The following is a 24,077-nucleotide window of genomic DNA, read 5'->3' as shown; positions in this document are numbered from 1 at the left end:
TTATTAATTGGCATTATAAAAGAAAACAGTATTATTAAGATAGACAAAAAATAAATTTTATTAACAATATAATTAAAAATATTAAAAAATAATATATATAAATGTATATATAGTATATAACTATAATCTCAGATATAATTATTATTCTTTAAATGAATAGTTACACAGCCAACATCGCAAGTTATTAATCTGTTGCTGTATTGCTTCAAAACTAGTTCCACCAGCAATTTTATATTGATCAACGCTGGAATTGAAGTCCCAAATACACGATATACTTTCTTCAAACGCTTCGCTAAAACAATTAATCTTTTTTTTAGAATTCTCTTCGGAATATTCGAATATAATATATTTCTCTAAAAATTTTAGTTATACCTTATCGTTTTCAATTGTTGCACAGATAACTCTAACAATGGTATTCCTTTTGATTCAGCCAGAGCGACAGCTTTCCCAACCAGGTGATGACTTTCTCTAAACGATATCTAATATATATGCAAATATTAACATATTTAAAATTTAAAGAAATTTAAAGAAATTAAATTAGCAAATTGCCTTAAAATTATTAAATAAATAAAATCAAACTTTTTAAAAATCGAAAGAAAAACAAAATGCGCTTACGCCTTTTTTAACAAGATAATATGCCATGTCGGTTGCAAGCATGTCGGATGTTAAAGCCTTTTTACAATTCTGGCTGTTTACTTTCAATGTGGCCAATGCTTTCTCGGCAATATGGAACATCTGATATAATGTATCATATGTATAAAATAACGATTCTTTGTCTTCCTGAAGATCTTTGTTATATGTTGATGGAATTCCTTTTAGTGTTACCATAAAACCAATGCACTAAAAATTAAAACAATTTTACGAGAGAGAATAATCTTTCAAAATGTTTTTTTTTGAGATTTTTTATCTGTAAAAAATTTTGAAATATAGATAAAAATGATATATAATATTTGCCTTTCTTGTGAAATTTTAAGATTAATATGGTACTAATATTTTTGCTATGTAAAATAAAAATTTTTTATATGTCTTAAATTATATAGACATAGAATTCGAATATATATATATATATATATATATATATATATATATATATATATATAAAATTAGAATTAATAAATATAAATAAATAGTGCAAAAAATTAATTATTATTTAATTTAAAAAATGTGTTTGTAGAAATGTAACATATAATGTATAACTTAAAGAAAAATTTATTTTTACACAAATTTTAAGTCATTAAAGTGATTTAAACTTAAATAAAATGTAAAAACGTAGCTGCCATAAAAAGAGCCAATGGTTTAAATCCATTTAAACAAACCTTTCCGAATATAGTGCCAGTTTTTCCACGTATTAATTCCATGCAATCTGGATTACGCTTCTGGGGCATCAGACTACTACCAGTAGAATATTTATCAGAAAATTGGATAAAATTAAATTCCTGGGTGCTGTAGATGATCAAATCCTCGCAGAAGCGACTTAGATGCATTGATGATAATGACGACCAAAATAGAAATTCAGCTTGAAAGATCAAATTTTTTTTTTTTTTAATTAATTTGAGAAGAATAATTTGCTTATATTTTTGTGGCATGTTTGCATTTAAGAATCATATAATTAAAAATTTTTTTATTCAATCGCATCATGAATATTTGTTTTTATATTTAGCCGTTAATTTAGACTTGTTCTATGCATATATATATACACATATTACAAAGATATATTTATAAAACATACCGACAAAATCTCGATCTCCGACAGTATGCATACTATTTTCAGTAATTTCGTCAAAACCAAGTTCCACAGCCAAAAATTGACGATTAATAGCGAAAGGATTACCTGCTATCGCACCGCTACCAAGCGGTAAGATGTTTACGTGTTTACGTATTTCTAATAATCTTTCCAAATCTTGCTTTGCGTACCACGCATAGCTATAAAATTTGAAAAATCAATGATAAAATTAGAGGTAAATATTTAGAATAAAACATTCAAGTCGTGTGATGATTATATTATAAAATAATTTTTAAAAAATTATTTTATTTTTTTGTTAATTTTTATTAAAAATTTATATATATATTAATAAATTGTTTTACCTAAGTAACCACTGACTCCATCTAATAGGTTGTGCTCGTTGCATATGTGTATATCCAGGCATAAGTATGTCTATATCTTTTTCCGCTCGAGCTATGAGAACCTATTTTCAGAATTAATAATGAATTAACATTTAGCATATGCTTTAATATTTACTTGATTGTTTGAGTTCATTTGTTTGGTCAGGACTCGGACTTATATAAATGATATTATGTTATTCACCTCTATGAAGCTTTTTAGTCTAAACAGAAGCTTATCAATTGATTTTCGAAGCCATAATTTGGTATCAGTCACAGTCTGATCATTGCGACTCCGTCCAATATGTAATTTCTTTGCTATATCACCAATTAATTCCTATATTTAAAACATTTATAATGAGATGTTAACTATCTTTTATCAAATATATCTATAGTATCTTTAAAAATTCACATAAAAATATCTTTCTTGTGTATGGTTTTATTGTTTTGGAGAGATTAATTAGGAAGTTATGCTCTATTATAAAAATTTACCGAAAGTCTTCGTTCATTGGCGCTATGTATATCCTCATCTTCATGATTTATGGTAAACTTGTTATTTTCCCATTCGCCTTGTATCTATTAATCAAAGATTTCTTTATTTTAGCTTTAGTATACGTGTATATACATATATAATCAAGTATTGTTTACTAATGTTTCTTACAATCTCCGTAATATTTTATTAATGTATTCTAATGATAAAATAGAATCAAAAATCTTAATACAAAAATATCAAAGTTACAAAATGGTTTTTGAGTAATAATAAAAGATCAAAGTTTATCAATGATATCGCCGTATCTGTAACTATTTATACACGATTTAGATTCGTAACATTATTTATACATTGCGATGTGGCATCTCATCTGTTATTGATTTTTACAAAACGGATAATGCATAAATTAATTTCCACAAATATATTCTTCTATGTATGTATAAGCGGATGTATATATACAGACATATTAACATGATTGGATTTTTTTACAGTAAAAATGTAAACAATAATATAAACCTATACCTGTTTCAAAGCTGTATTTATAGCTTGCATCTCTTCCTGCGAGATAAGTTTCGCCTTACAAAGACTTCGTGCGTAAGCTATGCTTCCCTAAAAACAAATAAATAAATATTATTAATGCTATTTATGATAACATGACAGAATACTAACGCCAGTTAAAATGCAATTAAGCAGAGAGCTTTTCTAAAAGATATTTTTTTATCGGAAATTGTGAATATACATTGGACGATAGTTTTTATATAAATTAGAACTTTGCATATATTATGTATTATAATAATGACGACAAAATGATGATGATAACTTTTTTAAATGACTTTCAAAAAAAAAAAAAAAAGAAAAAAAGCACTAAACCAAATCAAAAAAATTATTATACAAAAAGATATTACTTTATTAATATATATTTTATATTGAAAAAACTTATTTTTTTCTGCAAGAATAAATAATGCTGGATAATTGAGTCACATTATATTAGTTACCAATAATTAAATTTATTAATAATTAAATTTTAATATGGAAATTAATAATTTTTATATCTTAAGTACAAATAATAACAAACAATTTTTACTTATTCGGACAATTTCTGTCCAATATATAATATTACAATTAATTTTACCTGTATATCCTCGGCATATAGTCGCTTATCGATATGGATTGACGCATTAAAATTATGAAAATCAGGGTCAATATCTTCGCCAAATCGACCTCCCCATAGTTTCTGACAAGTCTTTGTTTTAATTCACATAGAACGAAATTAAATTAACAATTTATTTTTTATACTCATTATAACTAATTATTAACAGTATATTAACATATGTTTAATATTTAATATAATGTATTTATGTATTATAAAGTATTTTTTATTAAAAATCTGTTTTTACTATGTGTGCTTTCATCTAAATAAAAATAATTTTTTAAACTCATAATAATATAATATAAAAATTTTTCTTTTTCTCTCTTTTTCTTTCTCTTTCTTTCATTCAAAAACTTTTTTAATATGAAATTTTATTTTTATGTAAAAGTAGATAATTTTTAATTTTATTTATATAAATGTAGATTTTTATAACTATATATTTTTATTTGCTTTAAATATATAATAAATAAATATAAATATAACATTAAAACTGTTTTTTTTTTAAATAATCAATACAATATTTGCTTATTATAAAAATATAAAAAATTGAAGTAAAATTTATTGCATTAGTTTATGCACATTTATATACAAAAATAAACATGTGTTCGTGTAGAGTATATCTATTATATAATTATGATAGAATTATATAATTAAATTTAATTCTGGCTTACTTGTGGTATAACTCTATCCATTATCTATACTTAATAACTCATGCACTGATGTCCAGAACTGTATGAGAACTTCGTTTACGAAAGATGGCATGTTTGCGAAATAATTAAAGAAAAAAAACCAATATCGTTATCGTTCTAGATAACGCGTGTTTGTGAATTATATACGATTAAGATTTGGGGTCCCCATTTTGTTTTCCGATTCATAATTATATTCTCACGAAGAACATAGAAGTAAAATCTTTGAAAAAATAAGTGCTTGATTTTAAAAAGTCAAAAAGTAATTTTTAAAATTTATGTATTTCTTTTTCATTATATAAAAAGTTTTTAATATTGCTCTAATATATATTTTATTGTTTAAACATATTTCTTGTACAAAAGTGATAAAAGATTAAATTTTAAAAGAATTAAAATATTATGCACCTTATAAAATTTTATCCCTTTATATTACCAATATTTTTTATTATCTTTTTTTCAATTTACATTAAACATCTTATATATGTATACTAGAATCTCAATATAGTTATAGTAGAACACTTATATTTGGAAGCAACATTCCTTTTATACACACTAGGCCGCTAATCTCTATATGTAACTGGATATGGGATAAGGAGAAAAATCGTGACCAATTGAAGCTCGAAACTAGGGTCTCTATCTACAATATAGCATTTTTTGACTTGCATAATGCGCTCCTATTTTCGCTTTACAATGTAAGATTTATCGTTCCAATTGGTCCATTAAACGCTTCAAAGCAAGAAAAATCATATCATATTTTCTGCAACATAGTGCAGTTGTACTATTTATTTATTATAAATATACATATGTACACATGATCACTAAAAGAGGCAGGTGTTATAAATTAGATAAGAACCGATTTGGTTAGAAAAATTTTCCCATCTTATCAAATAATGCGGCAAACCTCAATTATTTATCAATTTTAATTTTGCTGAATTGAAACATTATCTCTCTTCTTATTTGTATTTAATGTAAAACGTTTTATATAACTTTCAACAGTTTCCAATAATGTTAGCATAACATTTTTTTTTAAATTCAAATCAATACTGAAAAACAATCTTGGTTAAACAATAATCCATACATATCTCTCTGAAATATTTCTTGAAATATATTTCTATTTGATGTAATATTTCTGAAACAAAAAACAAATATATATCTAAAAAATTGAGTTTTGAACCTATGAATTAAAAAGTTAAGAGTTATATAAAAACAATTTATATACATAAAGATATGAAATTGATATAAAAATACGAAAAAAATATTGTGTTATTATTAAATTAGGAGTATCTGTTTGCTTATGTTACGATTGCTCATAACCATTGACTGGTGCTTACATTTTTATTAGACTAATTAATCAGGAGGTTCTATGGGTAATCAGGTGTTATTTGTTAAATATAAAGATTAGTAGTATTAAATTTTTGAAAAACAATATTTACATGTGTTATTTGTGCCGCTCGAATCACTCAATTGATAAATCAATGACAATTCAACTTCTTATAAGAGCATCGTCACTGGATTCTCCATGAAATTCTTAAAGGCAACTAACCATTGTGCACCTACCGCACCATCAATGGTACGGTGATCGCAACTAGCAGTTACAGACATATATTGGGCAGTTGTAAATCTGTGGACATATATTTATAGTACTTGTAATATAATCACATGTCATACATAGTAAAAAAAATTTTTGGCGAAAATATGAAATATTACAAAGATTTACCCTTTTTCATTTTTGGCAGGTATCAGTTTACTCTCTGTGCCACCTACAGCAAGAATAATAGATTGCGGAGGATTTATTACAGCAGCAAAGTTCTTAATTCCAAACATGCCTAAGTTAGACACAGTAATTGTTCCTCCTTGATATTCCTGTGGTTTTAATTTTCCTTCTCTCGCTTTCGTGGCTAATGCCTTCACATCTTTACTAATTTGAACTATACCTTTTGTATCAGCACTGAACACTATGGGAGTAATTAAACCAGTATCTGTGCTTACTGCTACACTAACATCTACATTATTGTATCTAAAAAAAGGCAATTTGTGTTTAATATAAAATATATTTCAATATATTAAATTATATGTTATTATACTTATAATAACAAATGTAATAATATGCTTACTGTCTGATTACATTTCCTAACCAAGAACTGTTACTTTCTGGGACTTTTTTACAGGCCATTGCCATTCCTTTGATGACAATGTCGTTTACGCTCAATTTTATTTTATCTTTTTCTAACATTTTATTAAATTGTTCTCGCATTGCCAATACAGCATCCATTTTTATATCCATTGAAAGATAATAATGTGGAATTGTCAGCTTGCTTTCCAACAAACGTTTAGCAATAATAGCACGTATGTTTGATACAGGAATATCTATTGACCCTGGTACACCAACTGCTGCTACTCTTGGTTGAATTACAGCAGCACCTTCCAGATCTTTGGATGTTACAGAGCCATATAATCCTGTTCCTTTCAAACCCTATAAAAAAAAAAGAAAAAAGAATATATATTTAATATGTGTATTTACAAATTATTCGTAAGAATACATTAATTAAATATATTAATTTAGGTAATATATATAATAATTTAACAAAATAAATTTAGAATTTAAGAATTAAAAAGTATTATATGAGATAAAACTCAAATTGAAAAAAATAAAAATAAATTGGCTTATACCTGTTTTCATTCCTTTAGTTTGATATAAATTAAGAATTTTATAAAACCTGTAAACTAAGCCCTTTTTCAGTTGCTAATCTTCTCGCTAATGGACTAGCATATATCCTTTCTTCGGTAGGCGTAATAGGAGGTTTTGCCGCAACTGGTGGTGCAGGTGGTAGTATCGGTGATGGTACAGATGGTGTTGGGGCTGCAGGAATTGCAGGAGGAGGAGGAGCAGTCACTGCATCATCTTTAAAATCTTTAAATGCAACTATATCCGATTTATCTTTCACAATAATGCAAACCAGTTTGCCTAAGGGCACATTTTTTGTTCCTGCAGGAACCAAAATTTTGGCCAAATAACCTTCTTCAGGAGTTTCAAATGCCATTGTGGCTTTATCTGTTTCAATCTCTGCTAGTAAATCACCTTCATTTAACTTATCACCTAAAAAATTAAATGTAAAAGATTTAAACTCTCTCTTTTTCTCAAGAAAATAATTCTATATTCTTTCATTAAAAATATGATTCTATACTTCTTATATTATATTATAATATCAATAGACAATATCTCGTACCTTCTTTTTTTTGCCAACTGACTATTGTTCCTGTCTCCATAGTGGGGGACAATGCTGGAAGCGGGACTTTGAAATGATCGGGATAATCCGCATAAAACCTGAATTGTTGCTGCCATGGTGTCAATGTTTTACAATGTAAAACAGTATGATGCTGAATAAAAATCCTGAATAAAGAAAAATAACATTTTTTTGCGTTTTTTTTACATTCTTTTGTGTATATTTAATAATGATTATATAAGACTTGTATGTTTTGATGTTACTAGCTTGACAAGAGATTAATATGCAAATAACTATATTATGAAAGTTTAAATTCCCTGTACTAAATTACTTAGATTAGAGTTAAGGTAAAATAACCTTAAAGATAATTTTAAATCGCAAAATGTAACTAATCATGGTAAGATTTAAATGTGAGAATGATTTTAGATCGCAGACGAAATACCTCTGTTGATGTTTTCTGTGAAGATAGCGGATAACTATGGATCTCACGGTGTTGGTTCGTGCAGAACCGTGCACGATAGAGCGAGCCAACCGTATGCTCGATATGGTTCGTATCATATCTGTCAGAATTCTTAATAATGATACGAATCAATCTAAAATTTTTGACGCGCGCACGCGAGATCTAAAATTCCGAGCTATCCTATAAAGATGACGATGATCCGTTCGTCAACAATCTAGGTTTATCGTGAAACTACAAGAAGCAGATGACCAAATGACGGACGATATTAAATACCAAACCAGAGGTCGTCAGCAAGGTCACGTGGTTTTTTCACATCAAGCATTCGGAAACATTAGGGCCTATCCAGGCGGATTTGCATAATCGCATAAATATAATGCATAAAGCGGGGAGCACACACTTTTGCATAAGCGCATAACCATAAGTATAAAGAAATTGATTGGTTCATTTTCTTATGCATACATTTGTGGACCAATCAATTTCTTTATACTTATGGTTATGCGCTTATGCAAAAGTGTGTGCTCCCCGCTTAAAGAAATTGATTGGTCCAGTTCTTTATGCATTTGCTTATGGACCAATCATTTTCCTTATGCATTATATTTGTGCGATTATGCAAACCGTGGATAGGCCTTTATTGGCCCTGCGCACAGTACGCGGCAACGCTTGTCGCGCGGCAAGACGATATGATAGCCAACCACTTTACGGCTTTTCCATAAGAACGGAAGATTGCTACCGCCTCACTTTTTGCCGTATTCTGCATACAAAAGCCGGCAATTAATAAGTTGGCCTCGATTAGAAGCTTTGAAGTTTAATAAACAAAAATAAAATATACTCTTACTTATCAATTTGTAATTTTATATTAGTATATAAACATTGTCTAAAATTGATTCAATTGTCTACTCAGTTAAGTATAATTATATAAACATGATATCACAATATTATGATCAATTTAACTTCAAAATATTTATTAAGAACGAAGCCTTGGTGATTAATTAATAAGGCACTCGTTCGGAAGAAACGAGATGAGATGTTTGACTCTTTTTTAATACTGTGTGTTATTCTTATTATATATTGAATTACTGCTAATCATATATATATATATATATATATATATATATATATATATATATATATATTGCTGTTAATTACAATCATAATTAAAATTTATAAATATTTATAATTTAATGACGCATATAAACATACATTAATTTATTATAATCATGCATCAATTATACATATATTACATATAATTATGTTTTACATTTATAGCTTAATTTATTGGACACAGGGTGAACATTTTTCTTCCAAAGATCTTTCACATATTTTATCCCAAAAATGATTTCCAGTTGTGAATAAAATTTGCTATACAAAAATAATAAGAATGTAATTTCAACAAAATTGCATAACAAAATATAATCTAACTTATCAATTTAAAATTTTATATTAGTATACAAACATTGTCTAAAACTGATTCAGTTGTCCATTTATATCCAAGTGCTTCTTGATAAATGACATCTGAAATACATTTATTTTGCGACCAAAAAGCCGTCAACGAGGATTCATCGGGAAATATATATGTTCCTAGACCACTCATCCAACTGTTTTTATCAATATTACCCTTATATTGCGCATTATTGTTGTACCTTTCAAAAAATAAATATAAAGATGTTATTAGAATTATTAAATAGCATTTCACGATATCATCTCCTATATATGTAATGTAACATATTAATTACCGAATGTGAAAATTACCGCCGAACTTGTCATCGTTCCATGTACCGTTATATACTTCAAAGTTATCAGTTATGTATGTTCCTTGATCTATAAATTGCAATAACGAATACAAATATTAATATATGTACATATCATTTGTCAATTCAGATAATAATATTGATAACTACTAAATATGAAGAAAATGTTATAACCTTGTTTAACTATACTGTATTTGTTCAAATCTATTTGATACGTTCCCTCATATTTATCTCCATTTTCAAAAGTAAATTTTGCAGTATCGATTATTATGTTTTTTTTTAGCTTTTTTAGAAATATCACTTGAATGTTTCATATTTTAAGGATTTCTCTTTTCTTTCTTTCCTTATTTTTTTATTCTATATAAAAACTTTTTTTGCATATATTCCCAGACAGCCAATTGTCTATGAGGTTGCTGTCATCTTACAAACAATTTTGTTAAAGCAGCTAAACAAGAACTTTTTGAGGGACAAGATGCGATAGTATATTATATTTGTTGAACTTTTGTGTATTTTAATTTTAAAATTGACAAATTGATGGTTCAATACGAATAACCACGCTTGGTTGTCTGGGTTAACATCATATATAAAAAAATTATATTTTATGATATAATATATATCAGTTATTATTTTTCTTTTATTTCAAAAAGTTTATTATATGAAAACATTCGTAAAAAAATATAAAGCTTTTAACACATACTATATAATACACACATACACACACATGTCGCAAAACAGAAAACAATGAAAACTAACTTTTTGTATTGTTAATCTGTTTACGCATGAGAAATTATACTATATATATATATATATATATATATATATATATATATATATATATATATATACAGAAAATACTCAAAGAATTACACGATTTTGAAGAATTATCGCGTGTCAATTATATTTTAATTTAACTAATAAATAATAAATTCGTTAAAAAAAATTATGTGTACAAAAAATATGTACAATAGAAAAAGGATTGATCATAATTATCAAGAAAAGCAAAAAACAATGTATTTCAACGATATATTTCCTCAAATTTTACACATTTAATATATCAGGCAAATTTAGAAAAATAAGTATACAGTTTATTACATATCTCATGTTATAAAGTACAAAAATGTTATACAATATAACATATATAACGTGAATTTTAATTATTCTTTTATATTTGCAATAAGCTATGGCACACTGTATATAAAGCTTAATTAACTTTTTATAATTAAAATTTGTCTTTAAATCTAGTTGTTTTCAAAGAAAAAAATATGTCCCGTAAAAAAATAGGGATTATATGCGAAAAAGTTCATTTACTATTATTTACTTAAAAATATTTATTTACAATGGTTACTACAAGATAAAAGCCAAATATTTTCATATCGGTTTTTATATTGTTCCATATGCTGATAAAAACTGTTATTTAAAAATATTTTTCAATATATATTTTTAAATAGTTTTAATATCATTTTGTACACATCCACACACAAATACACACACACACACACACACACACACACACACACACACACACACACACACACATACACACACACACACACACACACACCACACACACACACACACACACACACACACACACACACACACACACACACACACACACATGTATGTATATATTCCTGAATTTCCCTCTATTAAGTCATATATTCTAAATATTTGTTAAGATTTACATTTATATATTATTAATATAGTATGAACTTTACTTATGTTACATTCTTTTAATGCCTTTATATCAACGTAGCATATGATATTACATAATTTATCACTTAAAACTATACTTTGGAGAACTGAGAAGCCGTGCATTATATGTCATTCGTAATATTTACATTTGCATACAAAAATATATTCATTTTTATAATGCAAATATTTTCTACATAGATAAGACAGTAACTAATAAGAGTAATGATCTTTACAAATATAGAATTGTTAGACATTTTGATATACAAGTATGATGCTTCTGCAATTTTATATGTATTAATATCAAATTAGATATTCTCGCTCTAATACAGTCGAACTTTCATATTCTTAACATATCAAAACGAAATAACTTTCTTAATCTTAATAAATCTGCTTAATTCGAATTGCATTAGGACTGTTCGTTTTATTTGCTTTTTTTATTCTTAGATTCTTCGCTCTTTCTCTCTCCGCTTCTTTTTTTAATGAATATATGTATATTTATCTCGTATCAATTGCAAAAAATTTTAAAGAGTGCGAATAAAACAAACAGATTTAATGCATATGTGTAAACACGTTGTTGTGCGTTGATTGCACTATATATAGTTAAGAAATTAGGAACAGTTTGTTCTTTTACTCGTTTTCTCACTTTATGGTGTCACGTATGACATATGTGAAATAGTGACGTAGCGCAGGAAAAAATATTAAAATATTAAGATGTTAAGAAAACGAACATTTGACTATATTATTTTATATATCTAATACTAACATTATTTATAGATTCAGTATCACATTTTTACAATATATTATTCATCTATTTTTCTTAATCAATATGAAAGCATCATTTAAACGTGGAAGTTTTCTACGTTTGCATTAAATCAATCAATCGCTATATTTACTTATTTTCTGACAGCTAAAGTATATTTTGTAACTTGTAAGATCAAGATACAAAAAATTGAAGGCCATCATTAATACCACATAAAATCAAAGTGCATTTTCAAAAAAATATCTTAAATCAATATTAAAACCAGAGCAAAACGAAAAAGGTTTTAAGGTTTTCTTTCGGAGCTGGAGATACGTCTGGTCAATTGATGGATAGTTTTTTCATCCTTTGATGATGAAACAATACATGTTTCTTTGTTTACAATTGTAGCTGCAGTTGCATATGACTCGTCATCTACATGGACCGGTGAAACATCTTTGACTAATCCACGAAGCAGCATGGCGGAACACGGCCAAGGAAATATCCTGCATTTCAAATATATAGTTTGGTCCATGTGCGCAATAATTAAAAAAAAATACTTACCACTTTAAAGCTAACAAAATTTGCAAATAGCTTGGAATAATGGCATATTTCTCGTTGCATCTCATTGCTGTTATGATCTTGTCAGCTACGGTGTTTGGACTCAGAGTTGGAATATATCTACATTATATTTCAAACATAACTTCTTAAATTAATTGCATCAAATACATTTATGCGTAAAATATATTTATTCAATCAAATATTTTAAATAATTAGATATTATTTACCTTGATTGAACGTCGTCGAACATACCGGTACTACGAATAAAGTAAGGGCATACAACCGTTGTATTAATATCGTATCCTTCATACTATAATAAAAGAGAATATAAAATAATTGATCAATTAGTTTAACAATATTCAAACCAGGTTAAAGGCTTATTTCCGTGACTTTTAGCGCATGGTTATAACTATAATGCATTTCTTTACATAGTTATAAGTTCTGTAACACGTATGCGTTATAATTATAACTCATGTGTTAAAAGTTACAGAATAGATTTGCAGGACTTCGACTTCTCATAGGTTGTCAATGAACGAATTGTAGTTACCTCAAGTTCTATGCGAAGAGCCTCGTCAAATCCCATAGCCGCAAATTTAGATGTACAATAATCTACCAATTTGGGAACTCCACATTGCCCGGCCAAACTCGCCACGCTCACGATATGTCCTTTATTATTCTCTAACATCGTTGGAAGAAAAGCTTTAACGGTCTAAAAATGCATTATAGAAAAATATTATTATTTTAATTATAACAATTATAGTAAGCCACCTATTTTTAGTTTACCCAGATTCTTTATCAAAGAAATAACACTAAGTATAATGGTAATATTAATGTATGTACAGATGATATAAAAATATCTTTCCATATGAAATTGCATAAATATTTGATGTTTAATCTCTAAATATTTGTGCATCATGACTGATAGTCATTCCAAAAATCATGTCATAAAGCAGCGGAAAAATATGACTGATAGTTTATAGATCGATTAATCTTCTAATCTTATTTTGTTATGTGTCAAACTATAAACTGTTAATCACATTTTTCCTATTTAAGACAGCGTTACTATTTTTTAAATAATAACTAATATGATGCGCGAATGTTTAGAGACAAAGCACGTGCATCAGATATCCAGGTAAGCATGCACAATCTTTACCTGACTACAATTGTTTCTCTCTTTTTCTCTGTTATCATTATTATCACAATCTAGAGATATAAAACAAGTTTTTAAATAATAAAAAAGATGAAAAAATGATTACAAAATGAAAATTGATGTAATAAATTTAGATAAAAAAAGAATTTTAAATAACAATGAATTCTATTCACAATTAAAATTACACTGTGTATAAATTTTTTTTTTATTAAAAAGCTTGTAAATATTTAATTTTCTTCTTTGTATTTTAAATAATGTTTCTAATTGTAAGTTGTAAAATTTATTTTTATAAAAAATCAAAAATTTTCAAAAGATTTCTAATTGTAAGTTGTAAAATTTATTTTTATAAAAAAATTAAAAATTTTCAAAAGATTCAGATTCTTTAAATCACTGTGCGGTTAAAATTACATTTGGTTAAAAAGATAAAAACAGTAATACATAAACTCATTGAAATTTGCACAATAACATATGAGCATGAGATATGAGTGAATGGAATCGCCAGTAACATGGAGAAGAGCATTGGAAAGTAGATGGCACAAGATCCAATCGAAATGACCATGACATCGAGATGTAAAAGTCTACTATTACTGCCGCACGAAGTTTCCTTCACGATGTTGTTAACCCACTTTTACGTTTGCCTTATTATGCTGAATATGTTTTGTCTTTATTCATACACACAATCTTTTTTTATCAATCTTTTCGTCTTATAAATTTTATTTTTTTCACTTACTTAATTTATGTAAATATTTATTTTAATTTCCCTTCCTTTTTGATTTTAAGAATAAAATCGAATTAGAAATCTATAAAACAAGAAATTAGAAATCGATTTGAATCTAAGATATTGTCTCTATTCATACATACACACATCGATTTTTTATTACATTTAATGGAAATAAAAAACTATAATTATTTATTTTATCATCAATTACAAATCTTAAGAGAGTTAAAATGATTAAAAATTATTAAAAACTTATTAATAATATCGTTGTTAATTTAATTAAGGTGTAATTTTTTTAAATTATTTGCGAAGATTGTTATATGTAATAAAATGCAATATGCTATATATTTTTTCTTTTTTATTGCAAAAAAATACAATACTGGCATTAGAGACCTCATACAATTTTTCTTTTATTAAGAAAAAAATTTTAAATAAATAAAAAAATTACGATAAAAAACGCTAATAACTTTCAAAATTTTAATCGTCAATGTGATGATGTAGATGCTTATGAGAACTCGTCATACATATATATAGTGTATGTGTGCGTATGGTGTGTGATGTGTGTATGTATGTATTGTGTATAATTTTTGTACATATCTTATATACATATTGAAATACCCTTATTCATGTGCAATCATTTTTCCGTAATTCGCATTAACATTGCTCTATTTCTCCCTTTTAATTTTTTCATTTTACATTGTTTTATACCTAATCTTATACTTAACCATTTTTAATTTGTTCTTGTGTAACAAAGTTTAGACAAAATGTTATATAAAATGTTAGTTTTAATATAATAGAACAATTTGTTTTATATTTTATATATCTGCAGATTTATGAATCTCAATAAAAGTAATGTACAAAAATATGAACAAATCATCGAAAGCAATATCACATTATCTCGTGTAATAGAAATATGTTATTATGACAAAATTATTTTATTCTACAGAGACATTCTAGACAAAATATATAAGAGTAAAATCAATTAAATTATATTTTACCAAAAATTTAAAGCAAATAAAAATTTGCAAGCATATTGCCCATTAAGGAATTTAAATTAAGGAATTATTTGTGTTTGGCAAGCACACCGTTGATGTATGTAATGTCGCAATAAGACTACAACATACTACAAAATCGCTTGCACCTATCTGACCGGTTTTTGCACCTGATCAGCGGCAACAAATAGAAGGAACGAAACGGTATGCCTCTCACTACTGATTCTTCGCGATATGTGTGTATGTGTGTTTTTCGCAATGAATGACAATTTATTTTTAAATTATTCAAGATTCTTCAATTTAAATCAAAATCTCTCAAACTTGCAGCAAGCTGGATAAGTCAAAATATCATCGTTCATGATATCGCAGTTGTGTCATGTATCATTTCGAAATCGAGATTGCAAAATCTTATTACAAAACCTAGAGCAAGAGAGTTGAGAACATGCGAAACTACTTTTTACAACGTCTGAACGATATTTCGATTTTGAATGTCTTTTTCGCCGTAAAATATTTTTAAATTGTTAATATTTTTCACACACTTAATATACGTATTTCTACATATTTTAAAAAGTTTAAAGAAAAAGCAAAGTCAATGTTTAATCTTTTTAGTGTTAAAATATAGAAGCAATATAATACACATTTAAACTTTAAAATGGAGATTAACTTCAAATAATTTTTATTTACCCAAAAATGGCTCATGATGTTAACATCCATCGTTCTGATAATAAGTTTGTCCGGAGTATCGAGTAATTTCGTTCCCGTAACAATGCCCGCATTATTAATAAGTATCGTTACCTAAAAACATAAAAATTATTAATCCCTGCTTAGAGTAAACAAAGTAAATAATTATTATTTTCTGTGTAACAAAATAAAAGTAATATACTATAAAAGTTGAAAGCAAAAAACAAAGAATTATATAATATAATATTATCATTGAATAAAGAGCACGGATAAAATCACCAAAAGATTTCTTTTCTCGCAGTTTTTAAAACAAGTCAAACTCACATATCAGCCTAACATATCTCAATGTTATGAAATAACATAAACATAAACTTTCATAATGTCATCCACAGAGAAGTACTCGTTGACGAATGACGCTTATCAAACCGCGAACCATTTATCTTTTAAGAAAACATTTTTTTATTCCATATTTTCGATCTATCTAGATCGCCAAGGTTAATATATATGTTGTAGATAACTCTTATATTTTGCATCAAAAATTAAAAAATATATAATAAAGAGAAGAAAATTGATGATCTTTATTGAATTATATAAAATTACAATAATAGGCAAGTTTTAAACAAGAGAAAAGAATTTAGACTGTCGTACTGTTAATGTCTTTTTCTTTTACAATTATGGTTTAAAAAATTTATATAATCTCGGTAAGTTTAATTTTTACCAATATTGTACATAAATGAAAAAGTATCAATTTTTACGTATTATTTATTAATGAATAAATATATAGAGATATATCATATATTTTTTATACATCTTTTTGATGCTGAATCATAGATATATAAAGATAGATACAATACTATTATCCATGTATACATTTATATATATTTTTATATATGTTTTGTTAATTGATGTTGTTACCTTGCCTATTTCTTCCTCGATGATTTTAGCTTTTTTATATACATCCTCTCGATCGCATAAATCACAGACGTAACCGTAACATGTGCCTCCGATCGCCCGGACCAGTTTAATGGTTTCTTCAATGCCTAAAACAGAAATTATTAATTGCAGTTTTGCGCTTTATTTGAAATATTTTAAGAACAATAACTGTATATTGTATTTACTGTGCTCGAAAAATGCGAAAAAAATATATAATTGTAAAATATAAATAAAACACTAACATTTTAGATCGCAAATTATATTGTAAAAAGAAAAGAGAAAGGCAGTTTTAATATCTCTCACAAAATCACATCTCTCGTTACTTTCTTATTAATTTAGATGTGTTCTATTGTTACAGTACGCGCGCGCGGATCTATGAACAATATCTTAATTTATAAAGAATATCAATACATCTCAAACATTTTTAATTATATATTACATAAATACAACAATTACATCTAATATTAAAAAATAATAATATTCTATACATAAAATCATAAATAAAATTTACAGTAATGATTATTTATAAAATTTTGTGAAAATTAATAGTTTTTGCAATTGTTTTAAAAAATAATGTAATATCTATTTAATAATCAAATTTAATACATTTCTTTATAATAATATTGATATTAATATTTTTTTATAATTGATTAAGTATTCCATCATAAGCTCATTAGAAAAGCACAAATATATTATTATCCTTATATAACATGTGTAAAATTTAGTATTAATATATATATATATATATATATATATATATATATGCAAAAATTTGTACATGGAAAGTTTCATTTTTACCTCCTTTTTCATTGTCTGATTGCTCGCCTCAATAGCAAACTGTTCTCTTCACACACATTTATTAAATAAAAAATGCTAATACAATCATTTCCCATAATACTTTCACTCTTCTACAATCGATTTCTCTCAATAATATTTAAAATATATGCATCTCTCTCTCTCTCTCTTTCTCTCTTTCTCTATTAAGAGATGTTTTGTTTATATTTAAAATACAAAAATAAAAAAAGTAAAAAATATTTATTTGTATGTTAATAAATAAATTTGCAATGCATCTCTGTTTTGAAAATTGCGAGAATACTAAAGATAAAAGAGAAAGTTAAATTAACATATATGTGTGTGTGTGTGTGTGTGTGTGTGTGTGTGTGTGTGTGTGTGTGTTTTTAATATTATGCTAATTCGTGATGATTTGAAATAATATATTCATACATGCACAGTACAAGTACTCTCTTCTAGATCATGATATTCGCTTGATATCTGACTTTTATAACGCTTAACCGGTTTGCAAACCTTATTCAGCAGATCAATTATATCCATAGACCTTGAATATTGTAACACTTTTTTTATCAAAATGTGTATATAAACATTATTTTTTATTAAAATAAATGTTTAAGAAGAGAAAAAATTATTTTTGTTTAAAGAGCAATTTAATTGACTTTGAAGTGCTTAAAATTAAATACGAAAGTTAAATATAATAGTTTCAATACGCAATTGCACACATGACAAAGTGTGTACATATTTAAAGTCCAATATTACAATATTATAATTATTATATTAAGCATATTTATTAAGCATATTAAGCATATTAAGCATCATTTATAATTAACACCAAAAAATTTAACGTGTTACTTTTAAAATATTCATGAAATAAAAAAAAAATTGATTCTATGTAAAGCGATCTACTGTTGTAGCAGTGCTTAAAAAAAAATAAAATAAATAATTATATAGACAATAAAAATGATTATACAGAAATCTCACATGATAATAAAGGGTTTTAGTTAAAATAATAATAGCTTTTGTTCTTGATGAGATTTGATCTATCTGTCTTTTATCAAAGATTATCAAATATACATAAAAAATTTTTTCCTCATATCGCTTTTTCTATGAATTATTTTCCCACTATATACGTGAAATAATTGCCGATGTTGTATGTTTGTACATAACATCTTGTCATTATACCAGTAACATTATGACGTGTGTGTTTTTTAAGCCTTTCCATTCACCTACCATTTCTTATTTCATTTGTAATCGCTTGGTAAGTGTCTCTCTTTTATCTTTATACATTTTTTTATCGAAGTTTTTATATCATTTTTCTCAACTTTCTCGAACTTTAATATTTGATTATGTCCTTATTTTTTAATGGCTTCCAATAGAAGATTTATCATTAATAAATGTCAAAGAATTAAAAATTAATAATAAATAATAAGCAACAATAAAAATCTTTCGAAGGTTACTCAGAATAACGGCCTTGGTAGTATATGTCAAGGTCAAGATTATTGGAGCTCTGAGTTCTCTTTTATGCATATTTATTTATCCATTCTGCTACTTCTTATATTTCTTTTCTGTGCATATTCTGCAAGTGTGTCTGTGAATTAAAAATTTTACAAATCATGATGATAATACCTAAAAGGCATTAAATGTCTTTAATAATCTGCCCACGTTTCGTAGTGACCATGAAATTTGGCAGTTCAATTGACCTTGTATTTATAGTGAAGCCTTCAATCACATCTTTACTGCTCAGTTTCTATTAATCATCAATACTTCCTAAACGCTTTCAATTTCATGGCCTTCATTTATACAATTTCGACATTACGCATGCACATATACGTGAAATGATTTTTTATTCAAGCGATATTATCAATAACAAAATTACAAATAATACAATTTTGAATTATTTACAATCTATTTAAGTATAATATATATTACTTTAACTTGTTATAATTTTATATAAAGTATACAATAAATTTTTAGATAGCATTTATAATATTCTAAATTTTAACTTTATTGAGCATTTGAAAAACGGAAAATGGAATAATAATTTGATCCGAGTAACTTTCTCGCAAAATTATTGCAATCTATGATTTTGTCAAGCGTTTACATACGATATTTAATAATTTTATAAATATATCTTTGATTCTCGAATCTATATAATGTGTATGTGTGTGTGTGTGCTTTATATTATGCGACGTATCAAATGTATAGACTTTGATCTTGCAATTTGTTACAAATTAGAGATATAAAATTTAAGAACTTTTCTTATTTACTAGTTCATTTTTTAATCTCACCGCTTTCATTTATATCCCAAACGATGACAATGGCACCCAGGTTGGCTAGCCTGAGGGAGAGAAGTCTGCCTAATCCACCGCCACCTCCTGTCACGAGAGCGATTTCGCCATCTATGCTTTTCATCCTATATCTTTTGGGAATAAATGATCTGATAATGCTCTTCAATATTGCAACAATAGACAAGAATAGGAAGCAAATCACTTCTCCGATTGAACGTAAATACGTCATGATACTGTATTCTATGTGCGTGTATAATGTCGTATAAATTCAACTTGAGAGCTCTTTATCAAACTCTCTATACAGCTTATCTGTGAATGATTGATCACTCAGATTATCATCTCTTGAATTGTGACGTTTTAACGTTACATAAAAGTTGCCTTAAGATTCAGAAAATAAAAACCGATGATCGTGCTGAATATTCATTATCTAAAGCACGTATCTGAAACATAAAAACATGAATTATTATCTTTATGATAATATGTTTGCAATTATTTTAATGAAGAATAAATTACGTTAATTGTGTGCGTATAATACAATATTTAAGATTTTTTTTTAAATGGCTAAAGAACATATAACGATAGTTCCGAGTCTATATATTATTTATTATTATATTGATTTTTATATAATGTATTTTAGAAAAAAATGTTTTCATATTTTTTATATTTTATAATTATATTGTATGTATAATGTATATTTAAAAAATATTTTTAATACATATATTAATTTGAGGAAAATTAATATATATAATATTTTATATTTAAATGTTTTAACACCCTCCATATACTATTAATAATAATGATTTAAACGCTTTATGTAATTTCCTCGACATTGAATCAATCAATCAGTAATGTTGAGCATTTTAGTGCTTTCATTACATATACATAAGTCCAATATAAGAGTTATATGCTGTCTTTTTGTAAATATACAACAGTTTCATATTTTAACTATTTTATTGATAATAAGCTATAATTAACTTTATTGTTTAAAGAAAAATATGTGCAATAACAAATGAGAATCATTATATTTGTATTACTGCCGTCACAATGGCATCAATTATTGTCACGTTAATAATATAACGTACCAGTATCGCTGATCACTTGCTCCCAAAATCTTTCTAATTGCTTGTATAAACTCTCGTTTGTTGCGTTTAATAATTCGTTCTATTTCGATATTATACAGCAAACGTATAAAAAATAAAATAACAACACATAGAGTGCATTAGTTCGCTCAATATAATTAATCATACTTGACTGTCTAGGCATGTATTATATGTTAAAAATAGATATTTCACAGTAATATAATAATAGATTACTTCAGTACAATTAATAAAAATAATTTTTTTTCCTAAAATCTTACTTTATGCATATTAAAATGCATCGTTTTTATTGATGAAAAAGTGTTTTATCTATTTATCAAAAATAAGTTCTTTCTCAAAATGTTACACAAAGGAAAATAATTTAAAAAATAATACTAAAAAATTTGATTAAAAATAAGCAAATTTTTCTTCTCTACAGAAAAATTCAGATTTTAATAATATTTATTTTTTATTTTAATTTTGTTATATTAATTTATTTTAACTTTTTAATTTTAATATACGCAAAATTTACTCGATTGAAAAAAACACCATATTTTATACACCATATTCTTCGAACTACTATTAATATATGTAACGTCAAGATATAGATACATATATATTGATATTTTAAAAGATAAAAATTAAAAACTTTCTTATATAAATGTATTTATCATTTATGATGTTGACGATGCTAAAAACAGAATGATGAATGAATAATGATAAAGATATAAATGTATGTGTTTGTGAAAATTATTTCGCGTTATTCACGGATATTTATTAATTTTTTTTTATTTTTATTGCACAACACATTTTTATTCGTTTTCCGTTAAATTATGCGCACTTTGTTATTATTCGTTATTATATGTATACATACATAGATAACGTTTGACGAAAATAAAATTTTTTTATTAACTTAAAATTAATTTTAATTTAAAATTAATGTTTTTTTTTAGCCTTTGATAGAATTTTAATTTAAAGTTTAATTAACCATATGTAATTGATCATTAAATATAATATATTTACTAAAAGATAAATATAATCAAATTAACTAAACAAAATATATTTCTGATATTTCTGAGACTTTATGCAAGATGTTATAAAACAAAATTGTTAAAAGTTTTTCTTTTACAAGTTGTAAATGCAGAAAGTGGAAAAGATTGCAAAAATTGATTTCTTGAAGATTAACTATTTTGAGTCGCATCACGTATGCGGAATATATTCACATTCTTCACATGTTATGAAGATAGTAAACCACAAATTTTTTTTCTGTTAAAATGGCAAATCATAATCGTTAAGCCAATCGTGTAAAATTAATTGACTTTTATTATAAAAATTTCTTATTTTCAATGCTACAGTATTTTCCGTGTTATATTTTCCTAGTTATAAATTATCGAATTTACGAACTAATTTTTTTTTATGATTTTAATTTCTATAATTATATTTATAATTATATTATAAAAAAGAGAATTGCAATCTAAAGTAATAAACATATAATAATTATAATTGTCGCGTAGTTATATATAACAAGAGATTTTCGTCTATATATTATATTTAATGTATATATATATATATATATATATATATATATATATATATTTTATTAAATATTTTATTAAATAAATCTAGCTTTGTCTGGATAAAAAAATTCATTGTACTCTTTCTATTCTAAGAATTATAATCATGATCAAACAATTAAATGTAAAAATCAAATTATGTGAGATTTAATTCAAAATAATAATTCTAATGGCACATATTCTTACCTATTGATAATAAATGCATGCAAAGTCACATTTGCATAAATAGAAGTACAAAAACTATCAAAGAAATATCTATTAATTCTCGCACGCGCATATGAATATGTGGAATTTATACAGTGAAACAAGACGTAAAAGCAAGCCCTCCCGGCACTATGGTCGTTGGTATACTAAATGGAACGTGTTGCTTCGGTCGCGCATTCACTTCAGACCGATCGTCGAAGCGCCGAACGAAGCGAGAGTATCTCCTTGCAAATCGTGCGCATGTGTATGTATGGGTATTATATATACCTTCAGGATCTAGCATATGTACATTAATTGTATTATCGTACATCGCTATTATATTGCTACACAATAACTGATTTACAAAATAACTAATTAATTTTTATATTTGTATTGACGTCACATAACATCTTGAGATTATAATGAAAAAAAAAAGAGAATTAATGTGAACAGTTGCTTGTAATAATTATAAAATAAAAAAGATTAGATAATTATATGTATATAATAGAACTATATAATTTTTTAAAATTCTTTTTTCAAAAGTTATTCCATGTATAAAAATATTAAAGTAAAATGATGGAGAGAATGAAATGAATATAAAAGATTTTATATTTTTAATTTGATATAAAATATATCCACATACAAGATTACCGTTTTTTGCAATCTTCCCATTTTTACCATTATGTATATATTTGTAAAACATTAAACAGTAAAAAACATTTAAGTTTATATTTTATTAAAATAAATCGTCTCTGAAATTAATTCTATTTAAATGTAGTTGTGTTAATCTTTTAACTCTCCCTAAAGTTTAATTTTTCTAATTTAATAGAAGAGATCTGT

The 24,077-nt window shown here is 25.8% G+C and overlaps 4 protein-coding genes across 5 annotated transcripts; all 4 read right to left on the bottom strand.

The window, feature by feature from the left end:
- Positions 1–20: 20 nt before the first annotated feature.
- Positions 21–4,500, bottom strand: LOC126849860 (argininosuccinate lyase). The gene is made up of 11 exons (XM_050592161.1): positions 4,412–4,500; positions 3,723–3,833; positions 3,113–3,199; positions 2,593–2,676; positions 2,306–2,437; positions 2,086–2,186; positions 1,730–1,923; positions 1,317–1,516; positions 616–840; positions 373–479; positions 21–292 (listed from the first exon to the last, which is right to left on the bottom strand). The coding sequence occupies exons 1-11, from the start codon at positions 4,430–4,432 to the stop codon at positions 142–144; spliced, it is 1,413 nt and encodes a 470-aa protein (XP_050448118.1). The 5' UTR covers positions 4,433–4,500; the 3' UTR covers positions 21–141.
- Positions 4,501–4,849: 349 nt separating this feature from the next.
- Positions 4,850–8,411, bottom strand: LOC126850119 (dihydrolipoyllysine-residue acetyltransferase component of pyruvate dehydrogenase complex, mitochondrial). Its single transcript, XM_050592809.1, has 7 exons — positions 8,093–8,411; positions 7,654–7,817; positions 7,144–7,523; positions 6,541–6,899; positions 6,144–6,443; positions 5,860–6,047; positions 4,850–5,555 (listed from the first exon to the last, which is right to left on the bottom strand). Exons 1-6 carry the CDS (start codon positions 8,206–8,208, stop codon positions 5,918–5,920), a joined length of 1,449 nt encoding a protein of 482 aa, XP_050448766.1. The 5' UTR covers positions 8,209–8,411; the 3' UTR covers positions 4,850–5,555; positions 5,860–5,917.
- Positions 8,412–9,332: 921 nt separating this feature from the next.
- Positions 9,333–10,156, bottom strand: LOC126849918 (uncharacterized; the record flags this gene model as incomplete). The annotated part of the gene is made up of 4 exons (XM_050592326.1): positions 9,333–9,469; positions 9,564–9,750; positions 9,844–9,928; positions 10,033–10,156. Coding segments are annotated over 4 exons (483 nt in total), but the record flags the coding sequence as incomplete, so codon positions are not given.
- Positions 10,157–10,915: 759 nt separating this feature from the next.
- Positions 10,916–23,411, bottom strand: LOC126850116 (short-chain dehydrogenase/reductase family 16C member 6-like). 2 transcript variants are annotated; one of them, XM_050592804.1, is made up of 9 exons: positions 23,241–23,411; positions 21,487–21,565; positions 20,405–20,844; positions 17,307–17,431; positions 16,395–16,505; positions 13,398–13,559; positions 13,078–13,160; positions 12,854–12,970; positions 10,916–12,795 (listed from the first exon to the last, which is right to left on the bottom strand). In XM_050592804.1, exons 3-9 carry the CDS (start codon positions 20,631–20,633, stop codon positions 12,597–12,599), a joined length of 1,026 nt encoding a protein of 341 aa, XP_050448761.1. In that variant the 5' UTR covers positions 20,634–20,844; positions 21,487–21,565; positions 23,241–23,411; the 3' UTR covers positions 10,916–12,596. The 2 variants fall into 2 exon arrangements, with proteins under 2 accessions (XP_050448761.1, XP_050448760.1); XM_050592803.1 differs by lacking the exon at positions 21,487–21,565.
- Positions 23,412–24,077: the final 666 nt, after the last annotated feature.

The sequence above is a fragment of the Cataglyphis hispanica genome, chromosome 5, assembly GCF_021464435.1.
Source record: "Cataglyphis hispanica isolate Lineage 1 chromosome 5, ULB_Chis1_1.0, whole genome shotgun sequence".
Classification (NCBI taxonomy): domain Eukaryota; kingdom Metazoa; phylum Arthropoda; class Insecta; order Hymenoptera; family Formicidae; genus Cataglyphis; species Cataglyphis hispanica.
The sequence above is the reverse complement of the archived record's forward strand: the minus strand, read 5'-3'. Positions and strand labels throughout refer to the sequence as shown.